Source organism: Phyllobates terribilis, unplaced genomic scaffold (genome assembly GCF_046119375.1).
Source record: "Phyllobates terribilis strain yellow unplaced genomic scaffold, ASM4611937v1 Scaffold_6__1_contigs__length_29720123, whole genome shotgun sequence".
Classification (NCBI taxonomy): domain Eukaryota; kingdom Metazoa; phylum Chordata; class Amphibia; order Anura; family Dendrobatidae; genus Phyllobates; species Phyllobates terribilis.
This window is the reverse complement of record NW_027362766.1, coordinates 22,441,893-22,468,792: the sequence shown is the minus strand read 5'-3', so window position 1 is coordinate 22,468,792 and position 26,900 is coordinate 22,441,893. Positions and strand designations below refer to the sequence as shown.

The window sequence follows — 26,900 nt, the reverse complement described above, 5'->3', positions numbered from 1 at the left end:
TCCACGACTCCTCAATCTCCACGACTCCTCAATCTCCACGACTCCTCAATCTCCACGACTCCTCAATCTCCACGACTCCTCAATCTCCACGACTCCTCAATCTCCACGACTCCTCAATCTCCACGACTCCTCAATCTCCACGACTCCTCAATCTCCACGACTCCTCAATCTCCACGACTCCTCAATCTCCACGACTCCTCAATCTCCACGACTCCACAACTCCTCGACTACTCAATCTCCTCAATCTCCACGACTCCACAACTCCTCAATCTCCACGACTCCTCAATCTCCTCAATCTCCACGACTCCTCAATCTCCACGACTCCTCAATCTCCTCAATCTCCACGACTCCTCAATCTCCTCAATCTCCACGACTCCTCAATCTCCTCAATCTCCACGACTCCACAATCTCCTCAATCTCCACGACTCCTCAATCTCCACGACTCCTCAATCTCCACGACTCCTCAATCTCCACGACTCCTCAATCTCCACGACTCCTCAATCTCCACGACTCCTCAATCTCCACGTCTCCTCAATCTCCTCAATCTCCTCAATCTCCACGACTCCTCAATCTCCACGACTCCTCAATCTCCTCAATCTCCTCAATCTCCACGACTCCTCAATCTCCACGACTCCTCAATCTCCACGACTCCTCAATCTCCACGACTCCTCAATCTCCACGACTCCTCAATCTCCACGACTCCTCAATCTCCACGACTCCTCAATCTCCACGACTCCTCAATCTCCACGACTCCTCAATCTCCACGACTCCTCAATCTCCACGACTCCTCAATCTCCACGACTCCTCAATCTCCACGACTCCTCAATCTCCACGACTCCTCAATCTCCACGACTCCTCAATCTCCACGACTCCTCAATCTCCACGACTCATGTTTAAGTGATAAATTTACTGTAACACAGATTCATCTCAGCTAAAAGTCCAAACCCTTAGATCAGGAATAGGACATTTCATAACTTTTCCAAATTCTTATGAAGAAATATTCCCCATAAACTGAACTACTGTACTCAATTTATTAGATATTTTAGGAGTCTGAGTTGGTCCATTTTATACAGACTACCAAACTGGGCTCCGACTCCACGACTCCTCAATCTCCACGACTCCTCAATCTCCACGACTCCTCAATCTCCTCAATCTCCACAACTCCTCAACTCATGTTTAAGTGATAAATTTACTGTAACACAGATTCATCTCAGCTAAAAGTCCAAACCCTTAGATCAGGAATAGGACATTTCATAACTTTTCCAAATTCTTATGAAGAAATATTCCCCATAAACTGAACTACTGTACTCAATTTATTAGATATTTTAGGAGTCTGAGTTGGTCCATTTTATACCGACTACCAAACTGGGCTCCGACTCCACGACTCCTCAATCTCCTCAACTCCTCAATCTCCTCAACTCCTCAATCTCCACAACTCCTCAATCTCCACAACTCCTCAATCTCCACAACTCCTCAATCTCCACAACTCATGTTTAAGTGATAAATTTACTGTAACACAGATTCATCTCAGCTAAAAGTCCAAACCCTTAGATCAGGAATAGGACATTTCATAACTTTTCCAAATTCTTATGAAGAAATATTCCCCATAAACTGAACTACTGTACTCAATTTATTAGATATTTTAGGAGTCTGAGTTGGTCCATTTTATACCGACTACCAAACTGGGCTCCGGCTCCACGACTCCGAAGCTGTGAGTCTGTAACACAACAATAACAGTTAGTAAAGCTGTCAAAATGGGAGGGTGCTGTGTCCCCCCCAATGAAGGCTCAGAGCAACAGATTTTACGGTGGGCAACAGATTTTACGGTGGGCAACCAAAAATCCTGTTTTCTCTATCGCTTCATTGGGGGACATCCTAAAGCAGAAAACTCCTGAGAACTAACCACTGTCTGCAGGATTCTCTTACCTAGGCTGGAATCTGTCGAAGCATAGGTATGAACGCTGTAAAACTTAGAGAACATGTGGATGGATCACCAGGTTGACGCTTTGCAAAGCTGTAGAGCGGATTCCCTATGACGAACCGCCCAGGCTTTGACCACTGCTCTGGTAGAGTGGGCCCTAATCCCAGGGTTAGGAATCCTGTTCTTACTCCGGTACGCCTCCAAGATTGCAAACCGGATCCAGCGAGCCAGCGTAGCCTTGGAAGCCGGAAGACCTCTCCGCACCCCCTCAGAGATAACAAAGAGGGAATCCGTCCTCCGGAAGGGGGCAGTCCTAGCAAGGTAAACTCGAATTGCCCGAACAAGGTCCAACCTATTCAGGGAGCGTTCCAGAGGATGTGACAGAGCCGGACAAAAAAAATGCAGTTCAACAATGTCTTTAGAGGCACAGTGGGAATTTGGTTATCAAGAAATCACATTCACTTTGTTTGGGCAATTAAACGAGTTTTTTCTGCATAACAGAAGAAATGATTTAAAAAAAAAAAAGAAGGACGATGTCCTCATTGAGGTGAAAGGAGGAGACCACCTTGGGGAGGAAAAAAGGCACCAGTCTTAAGACCACCTTGTTTTGGTGGAGAATCAGAAAAGGGAATCGACATGAGAGGGCCGCCAGCTCCAACACGCTCAGGATGGAAGTGATGGCCACAAGAAAGACCACCTTCCAAGAAAGAAAAAGCAGAGACACTTTCCGCAGAGGATCAAAGGGAGAACTCCGAAGGGCATCCACAACCAGCCTGAGGTCCCCTGGATCAACTGGCGTTCAGTACGGAGGAACTGAGTGAGCCACTCCCTGAAGAAAAGTCTTTACCGGAGAACGAGAAGCCAAATTCTTCTGAAATAGGATGGAAAGCGCAGTAACTTGGCTCTTCAAGAAGCTGAGAGCGAGACCTGAGTCAAGCCCAGTTTGAAGGAAGGCAAAAATCGAGGAAAGGGAGAATGTCATAGGTGCAGTGTGATTAATCTCACACCAACAGAAAAAGGCCTTCCAGGTCCGGTACTATACTCGAGACGATGAAGGCTTCAGAGCTTGGATCATAGTCTGAACCACTCATTCTGAAAACCGGACGCTTAGTATTGCGGTTTCTACACCCACGCTGTCAAATTGAGAGACAGAGAATTACGGTAGGAGATGGGGCCCTGGGAAAGCAGATCTGGCCTGTTTGGGAACTTCCACGGGGCGTCTGTTAGAATATTCACGATCTCTGCATACCAGGACCTCCTGGACCAATCCGGAGCTATCAGGATGACCGATACCCCTTCTGCTTTGATCCTCTTAAGCAGTCTGGGAAGAAGGGGAAGAGGTGGGAACAGATAAGGAAGCATGAACCGCGACCAGGTAATCACCAGCACATCAACTTCTACCTCGACGGGGTCGCGGGACCGGGAGACGAACTGCAGCACCTTCCTGTTCAACTGAGACGCCATGAGGTCTACATCCAGAGTGCCCCACCTCGGGCAAATCTGGAGGAAGACGTCCTGATGTAGAGACCATTCCCCAGCCATGAGACCCGCAGGACTGAGAAAATTGACGGCCCAGTTCTCTATGCCAGGGATATGCACCGCGGATATTGCCGGAACCCTGCTCTCTACCCAGAGAAGGATCTTGGAGACCTCAGACAATGCCAGGGGACTTCAAGTCCCTCCCTGGTGGTTTACATATGCCACCACCATAGCACTGGCTGTCTGAACTCGGGCAGGTAGGCCCATGAGAAAGTTATGCCAGTGACGAAGGGACAGAAGGATGGCTCTGATCTCTAGGATGTTGATCAGCAGAGTGGACTCCTGCGACCAACGTCCCTGGACCATAAGGGTGGGGAAAACCGCTCCCGAACCGAGGTGAATGGAGTCGGTCGTCACCACTTGCCAGTGAACAGGGAGAAAGGATCGACCCTAACGAATGAGAGGGGTAAAAAAGCCAACAGTTCAGAGACGTCCTGACCCAGAGAGAGATCCAAACTGGATGGTCCAGAGAGAGGACTGATCTGTTCCACTGGGATAGGATGGTTTGCTGAAGCGGTCTGGAGTAAAATTTCGGGAAAGGAATTGCCTCCAACGCTGAACAGAGGGATGAAGGTCGATGGGACGGAAGGCAGCGAATCCCTTACTGGAGGGCTGTCCTCTTTAGGAAGAAAGACCCTTGCTTGAAGCGTGTTGAATAGGATGCCGAGGAAGATCAGAAGCTGGGTACGGACAAGACAAGATTCTTTCCTGTTGTCTAGCCAGCTGAGAGAGTGTATCGAGAGCGATGGAAAGAGTCTCCTCAGAGATGGAGAAGGATCGAGCCTTGACCAGAATGTCGTTGAGGTAAGGAATGACCACTAAGCCCCTGGTCCGAAAAAGTGCCATCACCGCTGCCATTATCTTTGTGAAAACTCTGGTGGAAAGGCCAAAAGGCAGGACAATGAACTGGAAATGGTCCCAACGTACCGCAAAGCACAGGCATCTCTAATCCCCTGGGAAAATAGGGACATGGAGATAGACATCCAAGATGCCTGTAGAGCACAGACACTCCTGCAACTCCATGGAAGCAATTATTGAACAAAGGGCTTCCATTCTGAAATGGCGAAGGCAAACCCTTCTGTTCAGTAATTTTAAATCCAGGATAGGGTGAACCGACCCGTCCTTCTTTGGAACCATGAAGAGGTTCGAATAGAAGCCTGTGAAACGTTCCTGTGAGTGACAAGGACAGGCAGAGAAGAGGGAGAGAAGAGGCCTGCTCGATAAGGCTGGAGAGGGGGCGGTGCTGACCGCAGACGCAGGAGGAGTGGCGTCAAAACGACGGGCAGAAAAAAGAAGATAAGGCCACAAAGGGGAGGGGTGCGGCACGGAGGCCTGTAAAAGACGCAGCGGGGGGCCTAGGGCCCAAATACACTGTGTTCCAAATTATTATGCAAATAATATTTTCTCAGATTTTCCCAAATTACCTATATGAATTGCAGTCATTGTAATTTTCCAGTCAAATAACTATTAGAGTACAATTGAAAGGTTTTTGTATAAACTGCCTATGATAACAGGATATTTTTAAAAAAATAAAAAACTCAAAATGCATGTTCCAAATTATTATGCACAGCAGAGTTTTCAACCTTTTCATTTTAATAAAGAAACAAAAAATGGTCATTTGTGAAATTATAAGCATTAGCAGGTTATTACACACTGAAATCAAACAGTTTTCAACTCAAAACTTTATTCTAGGTGATGTTACATTTGCACATAGGACCCCTTGTTGGAAAGGAGCTTCTGAACTCTCTCGTCCATTGAATTTGTCAGGTTTTGGATGGTTTCTGCTTCCAATTGTTTTGCATGAGGACAGAATACCCTCCCAGAGCTGTTGCTTAGATGTGAACTGCCTCCCGCCATCATAGACACTCCTTGTGATGATGCTCCAGAGGTTCTCAATGGGGTTGAGGTCAGGGGAGCATGGGGGCCACACCATAAGTTTGTCCCCTTTTATGCCCATAGCAGCCAAAGATGCAGATGTTTTATGTGCAGCATGAGATGGTGCATTATCATGCATGAAAATGATCTTGCTGCGGAATACACGGTTCTTCTTCTTGAACCATGGCAGGAAGTGCTGTTTGAGAAACTCAACATACATTATGGAGTTCATCTTTACCCCTTCAGGGATCCTAAAGGGGCCGACAATCTCTCTCCCCATGATTCCAGCCCAAAACATTACTCCACCTCCTCCTTGTTAGCGCCGTAGCCGTGTTTGAATGGGGTGTCCATCAACCAGCCATCCTCCACTCCATCCATCTGGACCATCAAGATCATTTTTCTGCATGATAATGCACCATCTCATGCTGCACATAACACATCTGCATCTCTGGCTGATATGGGCATAAAAAGGGGACAAACTTATGGTGTGGCCCCCATGCTCCCCTGACCTCAACCCCATTGAGAACCTCTGGAGCATCATCAAAAGGAGTGTCTATGATGGCGGGAGGCAGTTCACATCTAAGCAACAGCTCTGGGAGGGTATTCTGTCCTCATGCAAAACAATTGAAGCAGAAACCATCCAAAACCTGACAAATTCAATGGACGAGAGAGTTCAGAAGCTCCTTTCCAACAAGGGGTCCTATGTGCAAATGTAACATCACCTGGAATAAAGTTTTGAGGTGAAAACTGTTTGATTTCAGTGTGTAATAACCTGCTAATGCTTATAATTTCACAAATGACCATTTTTTTGTTCTTTATTAAAATGAAAAGGTTGAAAACTCTGCTGTGCATAATAATTTGGAACATGTATTTTGAGGGCAGTTTGAGTGTTTTATTTTTTTATAAATATCCTGTTATCATAGGCAGTTTATACAAAAACCTTTCAATTGTACTCTAATAGTTAATTGACTGGAAAATTACAATGATTGCAATTCATAGAGGTAATTTGGGAAAATCTGAGAAAATATTATTTGCATAATAATTTGGAACACAGTGTAATGTGACCGGAAATAGCCTGCCCAGACCCACATTGCTGCAGAGGAACATGCATAAAGAAGCCGTACCCAAAGACAATAAAATCAGCCCCTCATGAATGAATCTTCTTTTTTCTTACTTCTTCGTCTTCCTCTTGATCTTTGTCTTCTCATCATCGCCTCCGGAATGGGAACCACCAGGAGAGAAAATAGAAGTACCTCTCCATTCCTGAAGATCTGATGGTATCAAAAGACGTCCGGGCCTCTTCGGGTTGCTGGACATCCATCTCTCCTGAAATGGTCAGGCTCCAGTGGGCGAGCGGGCAGGAAAGGGGGCAAGGACCGACGATCGGATTACCAGAACACTGTTAAGGGGCTGGGGGTCCTGGCCGATAGGCATATGAGAATAAGGGGTGGCAGTACACGCCGTACTCCTAGCCTCTACGTAAGAGCATAGTGTGACTGTCACACACTGTATCCCTCCAGAGGTAGAAGTAAAGAGCATCAGTAAAAGAAAAGAGGGAGACGTTACTGGAAAACGACAAAAGCCGAAGTAGATTGGGTCTAGTGAAAGACCTGCGTCCACCTCCTACTGACCCCAAGCTAAAACTGATCAACTTAATGCCAGTCGGTGGGGTGTTCAATGCTGGGGAGGACCTAACTTTTTTTGTGCATAGTGTCAGCCTCCTAGTGGCAGCAGCGTATGCCCAAGATTTCCTCTGTCCCCAATAAAACAATAGAGAAAGAATATATATATATTTTTTTTAAACCCCTTTACACATACGACAATCCATTTATACAGCCAAGTTCAGTGCGGCACCTTCCTCATCCGGGAGTCCTCTGTGCAGAAGCTTCAGGACTTCATCTTCATTAAGCAGGGGCAGGTTGGTGAGATGATGGAGAATATACAGGGCAGAGCGGCTGTCCAGGGTACACAAGTGATGCAGCACATCTTTTCTGGAAATCTCTTGCCTGCATCGCATTAATAGAAAACAAGTTAACGCTCTGTAACTTATACTTTCCTATCATGTACAACACCAGGCAAACGTTTTAGGCAGCTGTGTTAAAAATGCGTCTCAAAGACAGCACATCTTGAAACCCAAGTCTGTTATGAAATCTTTGCCTGAGAAAGATCTTTCTGAGGCAGTCTACCTATATTCTTGCCATGGTGTTGGACCTGTGACATGAAACTGTCTTCCATAACCTCACCTTTGTAGCAGAGTTTGTCTATTCCTCACCCAGCTTTAAGCAGTTTCCGGTTCAGTCAATAATTGTTTAACTTTCCACATAGGATAGAGCTAAGAAAATCTGGAAGATCTAATTCTAATGTTGAGAATATACAGTACAGACCAAAAGTTTGGACACACCTTCTCATTTAAAGATTTTTCTGTGTTTTCATGACTATGAGAATTGTACATTCACACTGAAGGCATCAAAACTATGAATTACCACATGTGGAATTATATACTTAACAAAAAAGTGTGAAACTACTGAAAATATGTCTTATATTCTAGGTTCTTCAAAGTAGCCACCTTTTGCTTTGATGACTGCTTTGCACACTCTTGGCATTTTCTTGATGAGTTTCAAGAGGTAGTCACCAGAAATGGTCTTCCAACAATCTTGAAGGAGTTCCCAGAGATGCTTAGCACTTGTTGGCCCTTTTGCCTTCACTCTGCGGTCCAGCTCACCCCAAACCATCTCGATTGGGTTCAGGTCTGGTGACTGTGGAGGCCAGGTCATCTGGCGGAGCACCCCATCACTCTCCTTCTTGGTCAAATAGCCCTTACACAGCCTGGAGGTGTGTTTGGGGTCATTGTCCTGTTGAAAAATAAATGATGGTCCAACTAAACGCAAACCGGATGGAATAGCATGCCGCTGCAAGATGCTGTGGTAGCCATGCTGGTTCAGTATGCCTTCAATTTTGAATAAATCCCCAACAGTGTCACCAGCAAAGCCCCCCCACACCATCACACCTCCTCCTCCATGCTTCACGGTGGGAACCAGGCATGTAGAGTCCATCCGTTCACCTTTTCTGCGTCGCACAAAGACACGGTGGTTGGAACCAAAGATCTCAAATTTGGACTCATCAGACCAAAGCACAGATTTCCACTGGTCTAATGTCCATTCCTTGTGTTCTTTAGCCCAAACAAGTCTCTTCTGCTTGTTGCCTGTCCTTAGCAGTGGTTTTCTAGCAGTTATTTTACGATGAAGGCCTGCTGCACAAAGTCACCTCTTAACAGTTGTTGTAGAGATGTGTCTGCTGCTAGAACTCTGTGTGGCATTGACCTGGTCTCTAATCTGAGCTGCTGTTAACCTGCGATTTCTGAGGCTGGTGACTCGGATAAACTTATCCTCAGAAGCAGAGGTGACTCTTGGTCTTCATTTCCTGGGGCGGTCCTCATGTGAGCCAGTTTCTTTGTAGCCCTTGATGGTTTTTGCAACTGCACTTGGGGACACTTACAAAGTTTGCCCAATTTTTCGCACTGACTGACCTTCATTTCTTAAAGTAATGATGGCCACTCGTTTTTCTTTACTTAGCTGCTTTTTTCTTGCCATAATACAAATTCTAACAGTCTATTCAGTAGGACTATCAGCTGTATAACCACCTGACTTCTGCACAACACAACTGATGGTCCCAACCCCATTTATAAGGCAAGAAATTCCACTTATTAAACCTGACAGGGCACACCTGTGAAGTGAAGACCATTTCTGGTGACTACCTCTTGAAGCTCATCAAGAGAATGCCAAGAGTGTGCAAAGCAGTCATCAAAGCAAAAGGAGGCTACTTTGAAGAACCTAGAATATAAGACATATTTTCAGTTGTTTCACACTTTTTTGTTAAGTATATAATTCCACATGTGGTAATTCATAGTTTTGATGCCTTCAGTGTGAATGTACAATTTTCATAGTCATGAAAATACAGAAAAATCTTTAAATGAGAAGGTGTGTCCAAACTTTTGGCCTGTACTGTATATTTAAAACCATCCTGGTGGTGCCAATGTTTGTTCTTGCATTTTCATTTTTCTCATTTTCTTACAAGAACCATAACTTTTTATATTTTACCTTCTACAGAGCCATACGACGAGGGCTTATTTATTTTGACAGACACTTTTACCGTACATGTTTTTTCATTCTTTTTTTTTCAACTTTTTATTTATACCTTTTCACCTTATTTTTTAGGTTCCCTTAGGGGTACTTGAACCAGTGATTGTTGGATTGCTTGTACTGCAGAATTTAGTACAAAATAATGGTTTCAAGCCTGTGGCTGGGATTCACAGGCACTAAGAAGAACGTTACCCTCTCTGTCTGGAGCTGGTGGAAATCGATTTGCTGGACCCGGTTCTAGGGACCATATCTGGACGAGTGCTCTGAGAACCACCTCCTAACCTTCCAGCATCAGCAGCTCTTCTATTGATTAGCTGGCCTGGCGTGACCTCATCATTGTGGGACGACTAGCCATGTTGGCTAATCAAAGAAATAACTGCAGATGCACGGACATTAGGAGGCGGCTCTCAGGGCTCCTGCCAAGGGGCCATAGATTTCCGATGTGGCCAAAGGATCTGGTTCTAAAAATCGATTTACCCCAACTCCAATTACTTCCGTAGCAAGGAAGGGATTGAGGGTCTTCGGGACAAAATTATTAATGGCCTTCAGCATCAGATCGTGGAGCTCCGATTCTTGGAATCCCAGCATCACCACCAATTGGCTGACTTAAAGGGGCTGCAGAACTGTGGGAATTGGAAGAATCTCTTTTGTTACTTATCAGATAATAAATTATAAAAAATGATAATAAAATTGTGTGAGTTTGGAAACAAACAAGCAAACAATGGCACCCACCGGCTGTGCTCTATGCACCACTCCAAAGCTTCCACTTGATACAAGAGGCCATCACAGAAATCTTTTAATAAAGAGTCATTACAGAGGTCCTGCAAAAAAATTAAAAACTATTAAAGAAAAAAAGACTGAACGAATGGAAGGAACTCATTTTCTTTCCCCCCCCCCCCCCACCCCACGTGTGTATAAGCTAGACATACCGTATTTTTGTGCATGACGTGCAGCAGTGATTTGGCTGACTCCATATTCTGGAGGTGGGTCCAACCCAACAGTACTAAAAGACGTCTCAAAGGCTTAAACTCATTAGACAGCAGTGAGTCCAGACTAGAGAAGTTGTCTTTTTTGAATAAGGCCATGGCAGTAAGCTGAAAGACAAAAACAAAAAAGTTGTCAACTGTTGCGTTTGAGATTTTCTTGTCAGGTGGCCATACATCCTGGTACTATCATATGGATTTGTGACTGCTGCAGCCAATCACTAGCCACAGCGCTGATGGGTTAGGACATTTCTGGTCACAGGCTGGTAAAAGGAGTCATGAAAACCTGTAGTGGACACAGGACATTGGAGAGCTGCCTTTAGGAGTTGGAGGTTCAGGAGAACCTCTTCTTGCCTCAGCAGGAAGAGGCAATGAGAAGAAAACTAAAAGGTCTTGAATAGTTCTTATCTATGACAACATAGTTGGAGACCATGCAACTGAGATTAGATGCAAAGAGGACTACGTTGGCAGTGCCCTAAAGAAGACAGTTAGCTGTCGACCGCTGAGCCAAAAGTCAACTCTCCCAGGTCCGGGTTGCTCAACTGTTTTCCAAGCCAGGAAACTGGACCACAGATCAGGAGCGTGAAGCTCAACCAAAAGGAAAGAGGGATTTTTAGCACTCACTGTAAAATCTCTTTCTTGGAGCCTTCATTGGGGTACACAGGTAACCATGGGGTGTATGCTGCTGACACTAGGCAAAAAAAAATAATTAGCTCCTCCTCAGCAGTATACACCCACCGACTGGCACAAAGCTGGTCGGTTTTAGCTTGGTGTCAGTAGGAGGCAGACGCCTGGCTCTGATCCCAGATCAGTCTTTTCCTTTTCAGGTCTCCCTATTGTGTTTTTATTACTTTTTTCCCCTTTTCTCTTTCAGATGCCTCTCTATAGGGTAACCGGGTATAATTTCTTACCTTGTTTTCCTGCACACAAGAGAACAGTGTGGTGTCGCCCACATCATCCACTCTCGGGTCAGCTGGGCAGGCACCCTTGTCACTTCACTGTGCTGCAGGGTGATTCCCTGTTGTCAGTCCCTGCCTGTTCCCCAGCCCTCTCCTCGGAGCTGGTGGGGAGGAAGACTATGTTCACTTCCTAGTGACCCCCCACCCCCACCCCCATCACCCTTTAGGGGGTCAACAGTCTTCTGCACCATCTCGGACCATGACAGTGCGGGAAGGAAGATGCCCATTTTTTTCCAGTGATGCCCTTCCTTCTCACCCGGGGGATTCTGATGCCGTCCTCGTTTATGAGAAGAAGGAGTCGGGACTCACAAATCAGATACTGTCCCCCTCCCCTCCCCCACCGTTCCTCTCCAAGGCAGCAGGGGTGCATTGTATGAGTTTGCAATCAGCTACTCCAATGCATCACGTTAGTGGATTCACGGCCCTAATAAATTTAGTTCCCGGCTTCTCGTAGGGTCTTCACCTATGGGCACACCCCCTTCCCTGACACGCCATGCAATCAGCGCGCTAGGAGGCTGACACTAGGAAAAAAAAAAAATTAGCGCCTCAGCAGTACACACCTGGTTGGCTCAGAGATCAGTTAGTGAAAAAAGTAGTAGGAGAAGCAACAACCAACTCAACTATGTAGAGGCCCAACATACCAGGGATGGAGCGGTGTCCCCCAATGAAGGCTCAGAGAAAGATTTTACGGTGAATACCAAAAAACCCTCTTTCTTGAATTGCTTCATTGGGGGAGAAAGGTAACCATGATGCGTCCTAAAGCAGTCCCAAGGGAGGGAACAGAATAACTGACTAATTAGGTTAGATAGTGGGTGACCGCCGCTTGCAAGACCTTTCTTCCTAGGCCAGCAACCAGCCAAAGTGTAGGCATATACTCTGTAGAACCTCACAAAAGTGTTAAGAGATGACCAGGGCCCCACCAGGGTTGCAGAGGCCAGGTGGCAAAAAGCCCAGGAGGACCCCCACCGTGCGGGTGTAGTGAGCCCTTACTCCCGGAAGGGGTGGTCTGTCTTTAACAAGATATAACTCCAGTACAGCCAAGCGAATCCAGAGGGCGATGGTAGATTTTGAAGCGGGGAGACCCTTGCGAAGACTTTCAGGGATGACAAACAAGGCGTCAGAACATTTGAAAGAAGCGGTCCTTGATAGGTAAACACGTAGAGCTCTGACCAGGTCCAGTTTGTGAAGGGATCTTTCAAGGGGGATGAACCGAAGATGGGCAGAAAGAAGGCAGAACCATGGTCTTCATTGATATGGAATGAGGAGACTACCTTTGGAAGGAACGAACTGGTCTGAAGACCACCTTGTCCTGATGGAAAAACGAGAAATGGAGAACGACAAGAGAGGGCTGCTAAATTCAAACTCTTCTGATTGACGTGATGGCTACCAAAAAGGCAACCTTTAAGGAAAGGAAGAACGACGTGATGTCCTGAATGGGTTCGAAGGGGGGTTGCTGAAGAACGCTTAAGACCAGATTAAGGTCCCACGGTTCTACAGGAGGATGATATGGTGGCGCCAGGCGAGCAACTTCCTGGAGGAAGGTGTTGAACTGGGGGCAAGAGATCTGACCCTTGAGAATACTGACAGAAAGCCCGGAGTAGAGAACCGACTGGAGAAAAGCGAAGATGGATGGAAGAGAAAAAGACCTGGAGCAGAAATGGTTGTCATCACACTTTCAAAAAAAGACCGTCCAAGTCCAATAATAAATGCGTGAGGATGCAGGCTTTCTAGCATTGTTTATGGTCGGTATGACCTGGTATGAAAAATCTGCTTCCGTCAGAACCGTGGCCTCAACAGTCATTCCATTAAATTCAAGACCGAGAATTCTGGTGGAAGAGGGGGCTCTGATAGAGTAGGTCTGGCCAGTTTGGAAGTTTACAGGGTATGTCTGCTAGCACAGAGGTCCCCAACCGCCGGTCCGCGGACCAGGACCGGGCCGTTGGGGTTTTTCAGCCGGTCCGCGGGGAGAGGGGGCCCCTCCAGCCTCCAGCAGGGCCGCCATCAGGGCATGACTGCCCTGACTCCAGTATGGGGCCCGGCCGGTAGGAGCCCCCTCGGAGCCTCCCTCTTGTGCGACTCTCTCCTCATGGGGCCCCCGGCCACATGCTAAGCGCCGGGTCCGGAACATCTTAGCGCTGCGCTGCGCTGCTGCGGCAGCACCTTCATGATTCCCCTGACTTCCGGTCATGTGACGGCGCCGTCACATGGCCGGAAGTCAGGAGAACCTGGTGTCAGCGATTTGGACGAGCGCCAGGATTCTGCAGGGATCGCATGGGGGTAAGTATAACAAGTTTTATTTTTTTTTTAAATACAATTAACTAGGAGTGGGGGGAATGGGAGATGCACATGGGGGGAGGGGAGAGATGAGAGATGCACATGGGGGAGGGGAGAGATGAGAGATCCACATGGGGGGGAGGGGAGAGATGAGAGATGCACATGGGGGGGAGGGGAGAGATGAGAGATGCACATGGGGGGGAGGGGAGAGATGAGAGATGCACATGGGGGGGAGGGGAGAGATGAGAGATGCACATGGGGGGGAGGGGAGAGATGAGAGATGCACATGGGGGGGAGGGGAGAGATGAGAGATGCACATGGGGGGGAGGGGAGAGATGAGAGATGCACATGGGGGGGAGGGGAGAGATGCACATGGGGGGGAGAGGAGAGATGAGAGATGCACATGGGGGGGGAGAGGAGAGATGAGAGATGCACATGGGGGGAGGGGAGAGATGAGAGCTGCACATGGGGGGGAGGGGAGAGATGAGAGATGCACATGGGGGGAGGGGAGAGATGAGAGATGCACATGGGAGGGAGGGGAGAGATGAGAGATGCACGGGGGGGTGAGAGATGCACGGGGGGGTGAGAGATGCACGGGGGGGTGAGAGATGCACGGGGGGGTGAGAGATGCACGGGGGGGATGAGAGATGCACGGGGGGGATGAGAGATGCACGGGGGGGATGAGAGATGCACGGGGGGGATGAGAGATGCACGGGGGGGATGAGAGATGCACGGGGGGGGGATGAGAGATGCACGGGGGTGAGCTGCACATGGGGGGGTGAGAGATGCACATGGGGGGGTTATGTTTACATAACTTTGTTGCCTTATGAAGGGCGGGGGGGGGGGCCCCCAAAAATTTCTTGCACAGGGGCCCACTACAGTGTGTCCGCCCCTGGGATGAAGTAAATGCAGCTGAACAGCAGCTGTCAGGACAGCTGCCCTGTCCTGCTGCAGGGCGTGATGGGGCCTCAGTGATGCGGCTCCTGGCACAGCACATTATGTGGGGCTCCTGGCATAGCTCCTGGCGGGGACCTGGTCTACACTATATGATAAGTATGCACTAAACTCCAAATCCCTCCATTACCCCGCCCCCATATGACCAAAGCCCCGCCCACCCCACCCCCTCCTTGCTGGGCCATGGAAAAATGATCTTGCTTCAAGCCGGTCCCTGGTGCAAAAAAGGTTGGGGACCACTGTGCTAGCAGATTGACCAAGTCTGCGTACCAGGCTCTTCTGAGCCAGTCTGGAGCCACCAGGATTACTGGGACTCCCTCTGCCTTGATCTTCTTGATGGCTCTCGAGATCAGTGGGAGAGGTGAAAAGAGGTAAGAAAGCTGAAAAGGAGACCAAGGGATTACCATGGTGCCCCATCTCAGATCTAATCGAACGCGTAGGGGTTGAGAGACCACTCATCTGAAGAGAGTCCCTGACGACTTAGGAAGTTGGCGACCTAATTGTCCACCCCCAAATGTGAACTGCCGATATCGCTGGCACGTGCCACTTGGCCCAAACCAAAATCAGTAAGACCTCCGTCATAACGAATTTGCTGCATGTTCCGCTTTGGAGGTCTATTTATGCTATGGCCGTGGCGTTGTCTGACTAACTGCAAACTGGATGTCCTGCTAGGAGATCCTGCCAGTGGAGAAGGGAGAGGTAGATGGCCCTGATTTTCAGAAGATTGATGGGAGGGGAGACTTCCAGCACTGTATGATGAAGGAAGACCGTGCCCCATCTGAGGAGACTGTGGTCGGTCGTGACAACAAGCCAATAGAGAGGAAGGCATGATCTCCCAAATCAAATGGGGAGGGAATTAACTATGCCAACGACTGCCTCACACGAAGTGGCAGAAGAATGGGACAGTCCAGGGAAGAGATCCTCTTGTCCCAAGATGACAGGAGGGTTAGCTGAAGGGGAAAGGGGGGATGGAACAAATGGCACTGCTTTAATGGCAATCATCTTCTCCAGTACACTCATGAAAAGCCGAAGATAGTGTGGGGATGGGCATCTTAGAGAACGAATCCTCAGATGGAGAGTTGAGATCTTCTCCCATGGAAGGAGGACTCTGTCGCGAGAGGTATTGAACAACATGCTAGGAATATTAGGGGTGAAGACCGAATCAAAAAAAATTTTGCTGTGTTGACTATCCAGCCAAGATGGGCTAGAGTGTCCAGGGTGATATGAAGGCTCTGGCAGCAGTCTCGGAAGGACGGACCCTTTTTCAAGAGATCATCCAGATAGGGGATAATTACTTTCCCCTTGGATCGAAGATTGGCCATGACGGTTGCCATCATCTTTGTGAACACTCTGGGGGCAGAGACTAGGCCGAAGGGGAGGGCTATGAAATGGTAGTGTTCCCCCTGAAATGCAAATCAGAGAAAGTTCTGATGTGGGACACAAATCGGAATGTGAAGGTAGGCATCCTGTCCAAAGCAGAGGAACTCCTCTGGTTCCATAAAGGCGATCACCGAGGGGAGGGATTCCATCCTGAAGTGACAGACTGACCCGTTTGTTGAGACGCTTGAGGTCCAGAATCGGACGGAGAGAACCATCCCTTCTTTGGAACAAAAAGGTTGGAATGAAAACCTGAAAAGCGTTCTTGAGAAGGAACTGGTACGATGACTCCTGCCCAGAGAGGAGATGGCTTGAAAGAAGCCTGGGACCTGAGATGGAAGCCTTGGAGGGGCGGGAATTCTCTCTCTTACCCAGGCGTCGTCGACTACGGAAAGGAACGCGTCCCGGAAAAGGAGAAGATGACCACCCACCCTGGGAGAATTCCCAGGTGGGAGTGACCCATCATGCAGAAGAGAATCTATTACAGATCTATTACAGCGGGACCCTGAGGGCTTTGAAGAATGGCCTTTTGCGCGCCTGTTAGGAGTGGGCTTGAACAACGGCTTCCTTCTTTCCTGCTGGGCGGAAGAACAGTCATGTTGGTAAAAGTAGTTAAGAAAAGGGAAGAAACTGAAGGGAATGTCTCCTGTTGAAAGTGTGTTTAGGCTTAGACTGAGGAAGGGAGGTGCTCTTACCGCCGGTAGCATCCGAGAAGAGCTGATCCAGCTTACACCCAAAAAGTCTAGAACCCTGAAAAGGGAGATTGGTAAGGGACTTCCTGGAAACTGGGTCCGCGTTCCAAGCCTTAAACCAGAGAATTCTTTGCATGGCAACGATATTGCTAGTGACACAGGCTGAACAATTGGCAGTGTCCAGGAACGCGTTAAGTATTTTCCTACATAAGCGATTTTGGCCTGCAAGGTCAGGCAGCTGATAAGATGCCCTAACGGAGGAGTCTTACCCAGGTGAAAACTGACTTGGCTACCCATGGGGAAACGAAGACGGGACAGTGGGACGTGCCAGCAGCCTCAAAGGCTGATTTGGCTAGATCTTCAATCTGTGTCAGTGGAGTCCTTGAGAGAGGAGCCATCAGGCAGAGACAACCATTTTGGCGGACAGAAGAGACTGGCGGATCCACGGTCGGTGACGGTCCACTTGTTAAAATCTCGACTAAAGGTATACAAGATATCCAATTGTTTTCTACTAAGGAAACTTTTTTCCAGATGTTCCCATTGTTTTGTAAAGATTCCCTCAAACTCCTTGTAATTGGAGAATGTCCGAGAAAGACGTTTTACCTTTTTGAATGAGACCGAGTGGTCCTGAGGGGTGGCGACACACTCCTCCTCAATGTTAAGGGTCTGGTTAACTGCAGATATGGGGCTGTCCACCAATAGGCTCCTCGCACACTGATTTGGAGGCCCACCGAAAGCATGGAGTGGCTGTCAGAAAGGAGCGCTGTTATAGGTAAGAAGGTTCGGGCGAGGGTTCTTGCACGCTGATAAGGTGGCGCACACTGGAAGGGGTGTGAACCAGCCCTGGGAAAAAGGAGAGACTTTCGCTCTCATGGGAGGAGAAAAACCGCACTGTCATGGTCCGAGATGGTACAGAAGACTGTCGACCCCCTAAAGGGGAATGGGGGGGGGTCACTAGGAAGTGCTCGGAGGAGAAGGCTGGGGAACAGGCAAGGACCGACCACCGGGAATCACCCTGAAGCACAGTGAAGTGACAGGGGATAAGGTCCTGCTCAGCTGACCCAAGAGTGGATGATGTGGGCGACACCACACTGTTCTCTAGGTCGCTTGTGTGCAGGAAAACAGGGTAAGAAATTACACCCGGTTACCCCATAGAGAGGCATCTGAAAGAGAAAAGGGAAAAAAGTAATAAACACAATAGGGAGACCTGAAAATGAAAAGATTGATCTGGGATCAGAGCCAGGCGTCTGCCTCCTACTGACACTAAGCTAAAACCGACAAGCTTTGCGCCAGTCAGTCGGTATATACTGTTGAGGAAGAACTAATTATTTAATTATTTTTTTGCCTAGCGTCTGCCTCCTAGCATACACCCCATGGTTACCGTTGTACCTGTGGGAAGTCAGAATCCATTTGGTCTTCTCAGCACCCATTTTATGCTCTAAAATCTATCACGCGGAACTTTTACCCAAAAACCTTTCCTCTACACATTCCAAGTCCATGAGATTCTGGATCGAAATAGACACTTCGACAACTATCTCTGAACCACACAAACAAGTTCATGCTTGTTGGAATAAAGCCCTTTCTAATCAAGGGGGTATATACACCCCTTCCGCACTTAAAGTGGAATCTTAGGCTGAACACTACTTGTATGCGTGTACTCTATTGACTCTCTGAGCTCGTTCTTTCCACCTCTAAGCCAGCCTCACACAACTCTGGTGGGCCTGTTGAGCCCATATACCCCAATGTAGCTATAAAGAAATCCTGGTGGGTTCTTTCCTGACTAAGAGGCTCCTGTTTCAGGTAGGCCAATGTAGTCAAGTTGTCGGTCTGCACTCGAAACCGGCGGTTGGTTAGAAAGGTTGACCAATGAGAGAATGTCACAAAAATGGTTCGCAATTCCAGAAGGTTGATCATGAGACAGGACTGCTCCAGAGACCAGACAACCGGAGTAGCGTGATGGTTAAATACAGTTACCCAGCTCCAGAGACTGGCATCAGTCATTAACACCTGTCACTGGAGAAGAAGGGATCGGCCAGAATGCAGAGTGGAAGCAAAGAAGGTCTTTGTGGACAGACAGTAAGGCTATATTCACACACGTTTGGTTTTTCAGCGTATTTTGCTGCAGATTTCTATGCAAATTTTCAGCTGCGTTTTGCTCTACCAGCAAAGTCTATGAGAAACCTGAATTCTCCGTTCACATATCTTGTTTTTTTGCTGCGTATTTTGGTTGGGTTTTGGAAAATAGAGCTCATCACTTCTTTCAGCAATTTTTCACCCATAGGAAGTAATGGGTAGTGAAAAACGCTGAAAAATACAGGATGTGTGAAAAGGTTTTGCTGCGTTTTTAGTGAAAATAAGCAAGTAAAACAGTATGTGAAACATTTTATTTTTGTGATTTTACCATCTCGTCTTGGTCACAGAGATGGTAGTTTGCATAAGGAGTGTTCAATTAAGTTAGTGATGTGTAAATTGGAAATATTAGCTGAGCTACTTGTGAGATTGAACAACACCTGTGGCCCAGGGATGTGTAACATTTAACAATGCCTGTGCAAACTGAGTGGCAGACCCCATAGTGCGAAAAGTAAATAGTGTCATACACACTGACAGTGCATTGAGTTTGTTAGTTGAACTATTCCTAAACAATTCACCTCCCCCACTGTTATGCCAAAACCAGAATGAGATTTTTTTTTTTTTTTCACTGAACTTAATGTACACGCATAAAAGACAAAGCATGAACAAGAGACAATTCTGCAAAAAAAAAACACCAAAAAAAGCAGCAAAACCTGCGTTTTTGATGCAGCTGATTACCGGCCAGAAATCCGTTTTGCTGCAGATTTGGGACGTAAAAAAAAAAAAAAAAACATGTGTGAACATATCCCAAACCGGATGCAATAATCCAAGGAGACCACTGAACTAGAGGGACAGAGTGGAATGTTGTAGTGGAAGGGTACGAAATTAGCGAAGGGCATCGCCTCGAAGACTGGGAACATCATTCCCAGGATCCTCATGCAAAAACAGACAGAGCACAAGATTTCCAATGAAAAACAAAACACTGTAGAAGGGAGAGCTAGTCTGGGGTAAGAGGGTCTCTACCCACCCAGGTGTCTAAGGTCTTGCTTAGAAATTCTAAGTTTCAGATATGGCTTGTTAGCTTGATGACCCAAAAGAAGATGATTTGGACATCAGACAGATTCTCCTCCATGGACGTGGTCTTCACCAAAAGATTATTCTAATAGGCAAAGATTGTTACCCCTCGGGCATGGATGGAGCTGTACAACGAGAGGAATGAGAACTTTGGGAGAAGACCCTGTGAGATGTCGCTTGCCCAAAAGTTAGTGTGACAAACTGTAAAAGAAGAGAACCAACAGTGAAGTGAAGAAATTGCTGGTGGGACCTGGTTGTGGGGATGTGAAGATACATGCCGAGTTAAGATTAAAGAAGAGAGAGGAAATCTCCTGGCTCCAGTGACGTAAATACAGATCAAAGGAGCTCCATGCGAAATCTTCTGAACAGCACAAATCCAAGAATGGACCAAGCGGTCCTTTATAGGAACTGAGGACAGGTTTTAGTAGGATCCCTAAAACCTCTTCTGCATTTGGAAGGAGAACAAAAACCCCTCGTGTCATGAGTGTATCAAGTGTAGCAGTCGCTCTGGATCCGGCTGTAGAAGGTCACTGCTCTTGGCATTGCAGACGCCTTCTTGACCCGCACATCTCTGTAGGGTAGTGATATCCTTCTCCCTTTAGAACCCAGCAGCGACCTCCACCTTCTGCTGCTAATTGACACACCCTTGCTTGACAGTTAAAAACCTGTCTCCAGAGAGTCACCGGTGATCGTTCTATATTCCTCTGTCCATGCCTGGAGTGCTAGTAGTTGGCTAGCTTCTTCTTGGACTTCCCTTGGAGGACAGTTGGTGTTATCTCTCTGGTATCTTCTCAAGCTAAGTGTATCCCCATTGTTTGCTTACCTTGTCGTCTTTAGTTACAGTGGGGCCTGACTAGTGTTCACCCCATCCCCTCCCCCTACCTAGGGCCTAGCTCTAGGGACATTCAGGGATTAGGCTTCCTGCTCAGCGATAGGCGCGGAACCTATTTAGGGACGATAGGGTAGTCAGGGTGATATTAGATCTGCCTAGGGGGTCTCCACTCCCCCTTTCCCTAGTTGTTTGGCTCCCTTCCCTCTCTTCCCGTCGTTGTACACTTGTACCTTCCCTCACCTTGGGTGACACCTTGGAGCTAATGGTCGCGGATGGCTCGGAAGAAAGCAGAGGCGTGAGGTGAGGACGAACTTGCGGAGAAGAATGAAGCAAAAAAAAAAAATGTTTGAGGGCCAGGAAGCAAAATTTATTATGTAACCAAGAGATACCACACCTAACTCAGCATTAACTCAAATCTCTTTCACGGAGAGAAGATATTCTCATAACCAAGGTATTTTGAGTTCAGAGAAGACAATGTGGTGAAAGACCTGGAAGTGGAGGACTTTGCAGCCTTGGGGCATGGCTTGATTAAAGCTGCCTCTGGAGATGGAGGGTCAGAACTTCAGCGATATTGGCGCCAAATTTAAACACCGCTCTGCACAGAGGTCAGTGGCGATGCAGCCGGGAGATGGCGCCAAATTTATTGGCGCCAAATTTAAACACCGCTCTTCTGATTGGTCGTTGCCGGCGGTCGCGACCAATCAGCGATTTTTGCGCCAAATTTAAACACGCTCTCCGGTCCTCACTAACACGGTTCGCCGATTGGTAGCCGGCCGCGACCAATCAGCGATTTTGGCGCCAAATTTAAACACCGCTCTGCTGATTGCGCCCGGTCGGCCGCATACATATTCTAGAATACCCGATACGTTAGAATCGGGCCACCATCTAGTATGATTTATCAATGGGATGTGTGGCCTTTTTGTCCTGTGGCCATATAGTGCTTGATTTTGGCCTGTATTTTCTGTGTGTTATGGTCCAATGAGGAGTATGGCTCCTGTAAATAATAGAATTCAGTATACTTACCTAGCCCTCCTTTCGGTGTGCACATGCGCCTCTACCCGCCTGCTGCCTCCGCTCGTGCTCTGGCGTCTTTAGGTGGGTGTACGCGTGACCGGGAGCCTGGGCAACACGTCCTCGCTCCCGTCCATGAACACTACTCCCCCTGACAGCCCTGGACGTGTGGATGGCGCTGCGGGTGTTGGCGCATGCGCCGACGGTCGGTATGGTGATTGGTCACATGCTTAAAAGGTCCTGAAAGTTACTACAGTCTTACTATTTCATCACTACCCCTTGGTGATCGGCTGCAATATGCACATTGGACTTTGGTCACATGCTTAAAAAGGCCATAGAAAGAACTGCTGCCTTACCATTCATCACTACTAGTGTTGAGCGAGCATGCTCGACACTGCTCGGTACTCGCCCGAGCATCTCACTACTCGGGATGTTCGGCGAGCACCGAGCATTTCCGGGTTACTCGGGCGGGAGCTAGGGTCCCCTCCCTGCATGTTTGGCGCTCTTTACAAAGCCAATGAACATGCAGGGATTGCCAGCCAGTCACTGTAATGCCGCAGCCATGTTGTTTGTGGGCATTACAGTGATTGGCTGGCCGAACAGCATCACCTCGAGTATTTAAACCGGGCGCCGCCATCTTGGACACAGTCGCTCCGGATTAGACAGTGTAGGGACAGCGCTGCTGAGCTAGGGAGAGATTTATCCTGCAAAAAAGTTAGTGTAGGGTCTCTAAAGCCAACCAAATCAAACAAACAGTCCTTCTCAGGACTAATATCCATCCCAGATATCAGGCAGGTAGGCTGTATTCCTGAGGTGGAGAGGTCTACAAAAATGGGCCAGTACCAGAAGGTCCTTGCTGCAGAACTGTTAAAAAAATTCCCATCTGAACACGCTAGCGGCAGAGGTCACAGTTCGTTGACCAACCAAAGCGTACAAGCGAGAGAGAGGCAACTCCAATCCAGCAGAGGCAGGGGAACACTGTCAACGTTCTGGGACAGTTTTCTCAGACCCTCCGGCGCGCAGTACTCTCACAAGGAGTGGAAAGTTTCAAAAGATGGTGAGGGAGTACCTTGCCGACCGTACCAGCGTCCTCCGTGATTCCTCGATGCCTTTTAATTATTGGGTATCCAAGCTGGACACTTGGAATGAACTCGCTCTGTATGCCTTGGAGGTCCTGGCCTGCCCTGCCGCTAGTGTGTTATCGGAGCGTGTTTTTAGTGCCGCTGGGGAAATTATAACTGATAAGCGCACTCGCCTGTCAACTGACAATGCTGACAAGCTGACCCTTATCAAAATGAACAAGGGCTGGATTGGGCCAGACTTCTCATCACCACCAAATGACAGCAGAGTAACAAAGTCAAATCCACTGTGTTATTTCGGGAGGTGTATTCACATGCACCGCTTCACACCCACACATGGGTATACGCTTCCTCATTTCGGCTGTTTTATGTTCTTCTCCTTATCCTCAGCCTCCACCACCACTATACCACCAGGGTGACCGTGGTCCGTGTTGACATTAGTGAAAGTTCCTCCGTCCTTATTTTTGGCAGCTTTTGATTGGAAGACATAAGCAAAGACTGTGGGAGACCCACTGCCCAATAATGGGAATAATATTTTTAAGATGCTGTACTGTATGGCTCTTGTAAGGGGCATTAAAACCGTCTTGCTATACCACTCTGACCTCCACGTCTCTTCTGAGGGGCATTAAAAGGGTCTTGTTAAGCTACTGGGACCTCCACCACTTTTCCTAAGGGCATTAAAAGCGTCTTGTTAAGCTACTGGGACCTACACGTCTCTTCAAAGGGGCATTAAAAGAGTCTTCTTAAGCCACTTTGAACTCCACAGCTCTTTCAAGGGGCATTGAAATGTTTTTAATTGCCTCTAACCTCCACGACTCTTCCAACGGGCATTGCATTTCCTCCTAATTTTAGGCAGCTTTTGCTTTTCAATGCAAAAGCGAAAACTAAGGGAGACCCACTCCCCAATAAAGGGTAGAAGGTTTTTAGTAAGCTGTAATCCACGTCTGTTTCAAGGGGCATTGCAGTTCCTCATAATTTTTGGAAAGCCTTCCATTCACTGCTTAGGCCAACAGTGTACAGGAGACCCAGTTGCTATAAATGGAAAAACCGGTTTAGTTAAGGCCCTCTGACCTCCATGTCATTTCCAAGGGGCATTGGAGTGCCTCGAAATTTTTGGTAGGCATTGCACTCACTGTATGCCCTATAACTGTGTAGTCGAACCGCTCCTTTTGTTACAGAAACATATCCTACAAGACATATATGGTTGACTGGCCTGATATTGATGTGAATGGTCCCTGTTCCTCCTGCTCTTTCTCCTTTGCCACCACCTCATCCATCATTTAACACCTGAAGCTTTGTTTTAACGGGAGTCATAGAACTGGGATAGTAGCAGGAAAACATCCAGCAATCCTCGGAGAAGGTAGGATATGCGCCAAAACACTGACCAACTCAGGCCTAGCCGCTACTACATACATGCACTTGCATTCCAAGAAAACAAAGCAGATGCTAACTTCTATCATCATCATCATGCTCCTCACCTTGGCACTCTCATCTCCCCTGATGGAGAAGCCAGGGCCCACCGGAGGAGTCGGGTTCTCTGGTGAGCTCATCCAATGCTGCCCTAAAGCAGGCCGGGCTAAGAAAAAAGTGTGTGGGGATGTTCCACGGAGAAATCGGGGCGGCTGGGGACCGTGTGTGGACACCCGGCCGCGGGGCGGCGGGGCACCGAGCGTGGACACCTCGCTGCCCAAGCAGCCATGAGGTAGTGGCCAGCTTCGACCTCCTCAAAACTAAAAGGCACCATTTCAAGTGCAAGCTAGCAGTATAGTATTGCAGCCTGCGGGTGGGTGGGTGGTTGGCTGCATACTTGCGCTTGCATTGCAAGGAATGGGGGAGGTACAATTGAACACTGCCCTGGGACAAGGACTTGCACGGTGATAGTTGCAAGTCTGCATCTTCTGATGCGGCAAGGATGACTTCTAATGGGCACACTTTTAGGCAGTGACCTCGGTGTCAGAGATGCTTCCAGGGGTCTTCCCCATGCTGTTCCCATGTCTTTTCAGCACTGTATGCATGTGTCACACAGCACATGGCCAGATAAGATTGTAAAATGTTAAAATGACATTTCCCGGTGAATGCATTTGTCACAGTTGAAAGCAATACAAAAGTGCAAAAACGCATGAAAAATCCTACTTGTGAACATAGCCCAAGGTGTGGAGGAGTATTTTTGTTTTGGGCTATTTATTTTACCTTATACACAAGTCTTTACCCTGGAAAAGAAATTGCTTAACATATTTCACAGGAAAACAGTTTCAGTTTCGTTTTTGAATGTGTTATTGTGAGCCCGTAAAAGTGGCTTAATATCTCTGACCACGTTGTTGACAGCAGTGACCTGGGGGTCAGAAATGCTTCCTGGGGCGATCCCCATGCTGTCCCCATGTCTTTTGAGCACTGTCACTATCGTTTTGGGCACTTTTTAGGCTTTCTACAGACTGCCGGAGGAGCCGCCGCAAAAATGCTCGGGTCTCCCATAGACTAACATTGGGCTCGTTGCTCAGGTCGAGCACCCGAGTATCACAGTGAGCTCGGCCCGAGCTTCGAGCACCTGAGCATTTTAGTGCTCGCTCAACACTAATCACTACCCCTTGAAAAAGAATACGAAACGTACGTCGGGGGTCTGCATTTTATTAATTAGGAGGTGTATCACTGCCAAAAGGGTAAGATTACACTAGCCACATGGCTATGACTACTGATAATATGTGCTGACTTTGTGAGGTTGCATTTTGTCTAAATCAACAGATATGTGATTGTACTGTATGTAATCTAGATCTTTGGGGATGTTCTTTGTTTTTTTTTCTGGGTTATTTGCATTTTTCTGTCTTTATTGTTGGTATTTTTGATGAACCAACCATTCCGGTCTATCAATGTTTTTAATATTGGATCCATTTTAAATATATATGAATAATTTTTTTTTTTTTACTTTTCCAATTAAACTCCTTTGTAACTTTTTTCTCCATGTTAATAGAGTGTTTTACCCCCTGTAGTATTCTTGATGATCTTGTCTAGAGCTTGTCATGAGCTCAGTGAGGGCCTTTCTGGATGCCGGGTCTGCAGACCAGGATCGGAGACAAGTGGAGCGATTAACGGTCACAGAATTGGCTGTGGCGCTAGGTTTTGCGGAGTCAAGAAAAGCCTCACAAAAAGGAGTTTAGAAGCATGTAGCAAATGAGAAGAGAAAACAAGGTGGGTTAACCCAAATTGAGCAGGTCTTGCTGCAAAAGCATAACGTAAAGCAAGGCAGATGTAGTCCATTTGGTAACATAAAATTACAGCGTGCCTGTCTAGCTGTTTCCATTGTTTAGCAAGAAGATCATCAAACTTTTCGTGGCTGGTAAAAGCGGTAGTAACAAAGTACCTGCTTACTTGGAAGGAGAGGCAAACTTGTTCTAGACTTGGAGGGTGTTCCTCACTGTCCAGATAAGATCCAGCATGGCTGAAGCAAGCTTAGTAACCAGCCCAGACTGAGTCAGAAGTGAACCCAGGATTTGGATGGATGACTGGCGAATAAGTCGAGTGCGACCTGGGATAGTGAGCTCTGCACCATCGAGAGGAAAAAAAAAACAAAACAGAGAAAGCCATATGAACCAACTGGGTAGCAGACTGATGAAGGTTGTGCTTGCCACCTATGGACACAATGATAAAAAACTAAGCTGCCTATTGTCCTAGGAGAGGGTATGGCACACCAAGCGGAGCCAACACTTTTCAACCGGTGATGAGCCTCCCAGTTCAGTATCTCCCAATACTATGAATGAGAAAAGTCTGGGGGGGACACAGTACCCACCTAGTTTCTCTTCAGCTGTGACTGCCCTCTACTAGAGGGTTCTTCTGTTCTTTTACGGTCACTGTTCAATATATTTATAGCAGGTTTTTTAACGTACAATTGCTTGGTCTATTGCAACCTGCACACTGATAAGTTCCATGGCTGCAGGAGGAGCAAACATACCTAGCTAGTATTCTGTTACAAGTGCGAAAAGCCATAAACCCAAGGTCCTGTGTCCCCCAAGGGACTGTGCGAGAGAAGGCTTTTACCAGCTGAGCTGGACAAGGAGAAGCAGGAGGAGGATCTGCCCTTACTAAACACTGCTATCCCTAAAATCTTGATGCCCACAATGAGGGAAGCT

At 47.5% G+C, this 26,900-nt stretch overlaps 1 protein-coding gene across 2 annotated transcripts in view; it reads right to left on the bottom strand.

The window, feature by feature from the left end:
* Positions 1 to 26,900, bottom strand: part of ZFYVE26 (zinc finger FYVE-type containing 26) — a 290,489-nt gene that overhangs the window by 241,702 nt on the left and 21,887 nt on the right. For both annotated transcript variants that reach the window (XM_073637441.1, XM_073637442.1), the window contains exons 6-8: positions 10,404 to 10,568; positions 10,207 to 10,295; positions 7,190 to 7,341 (exon numbers count right to left, since the gene is read on the bottom strand). In XM_073637441.1, the coding sequence (XP_073493542.1) occupies positions 7,190 to 7,341; positions 10,207 to 10,295; positions 10,404 to 10,568 (406 nt within the window). The remainder of the gene's footprint in view (positions 1 to 7,189; positions 7,342 to 10,206; positions 10,296 to 10,403; positions 10,569 to 26,900) is intronic.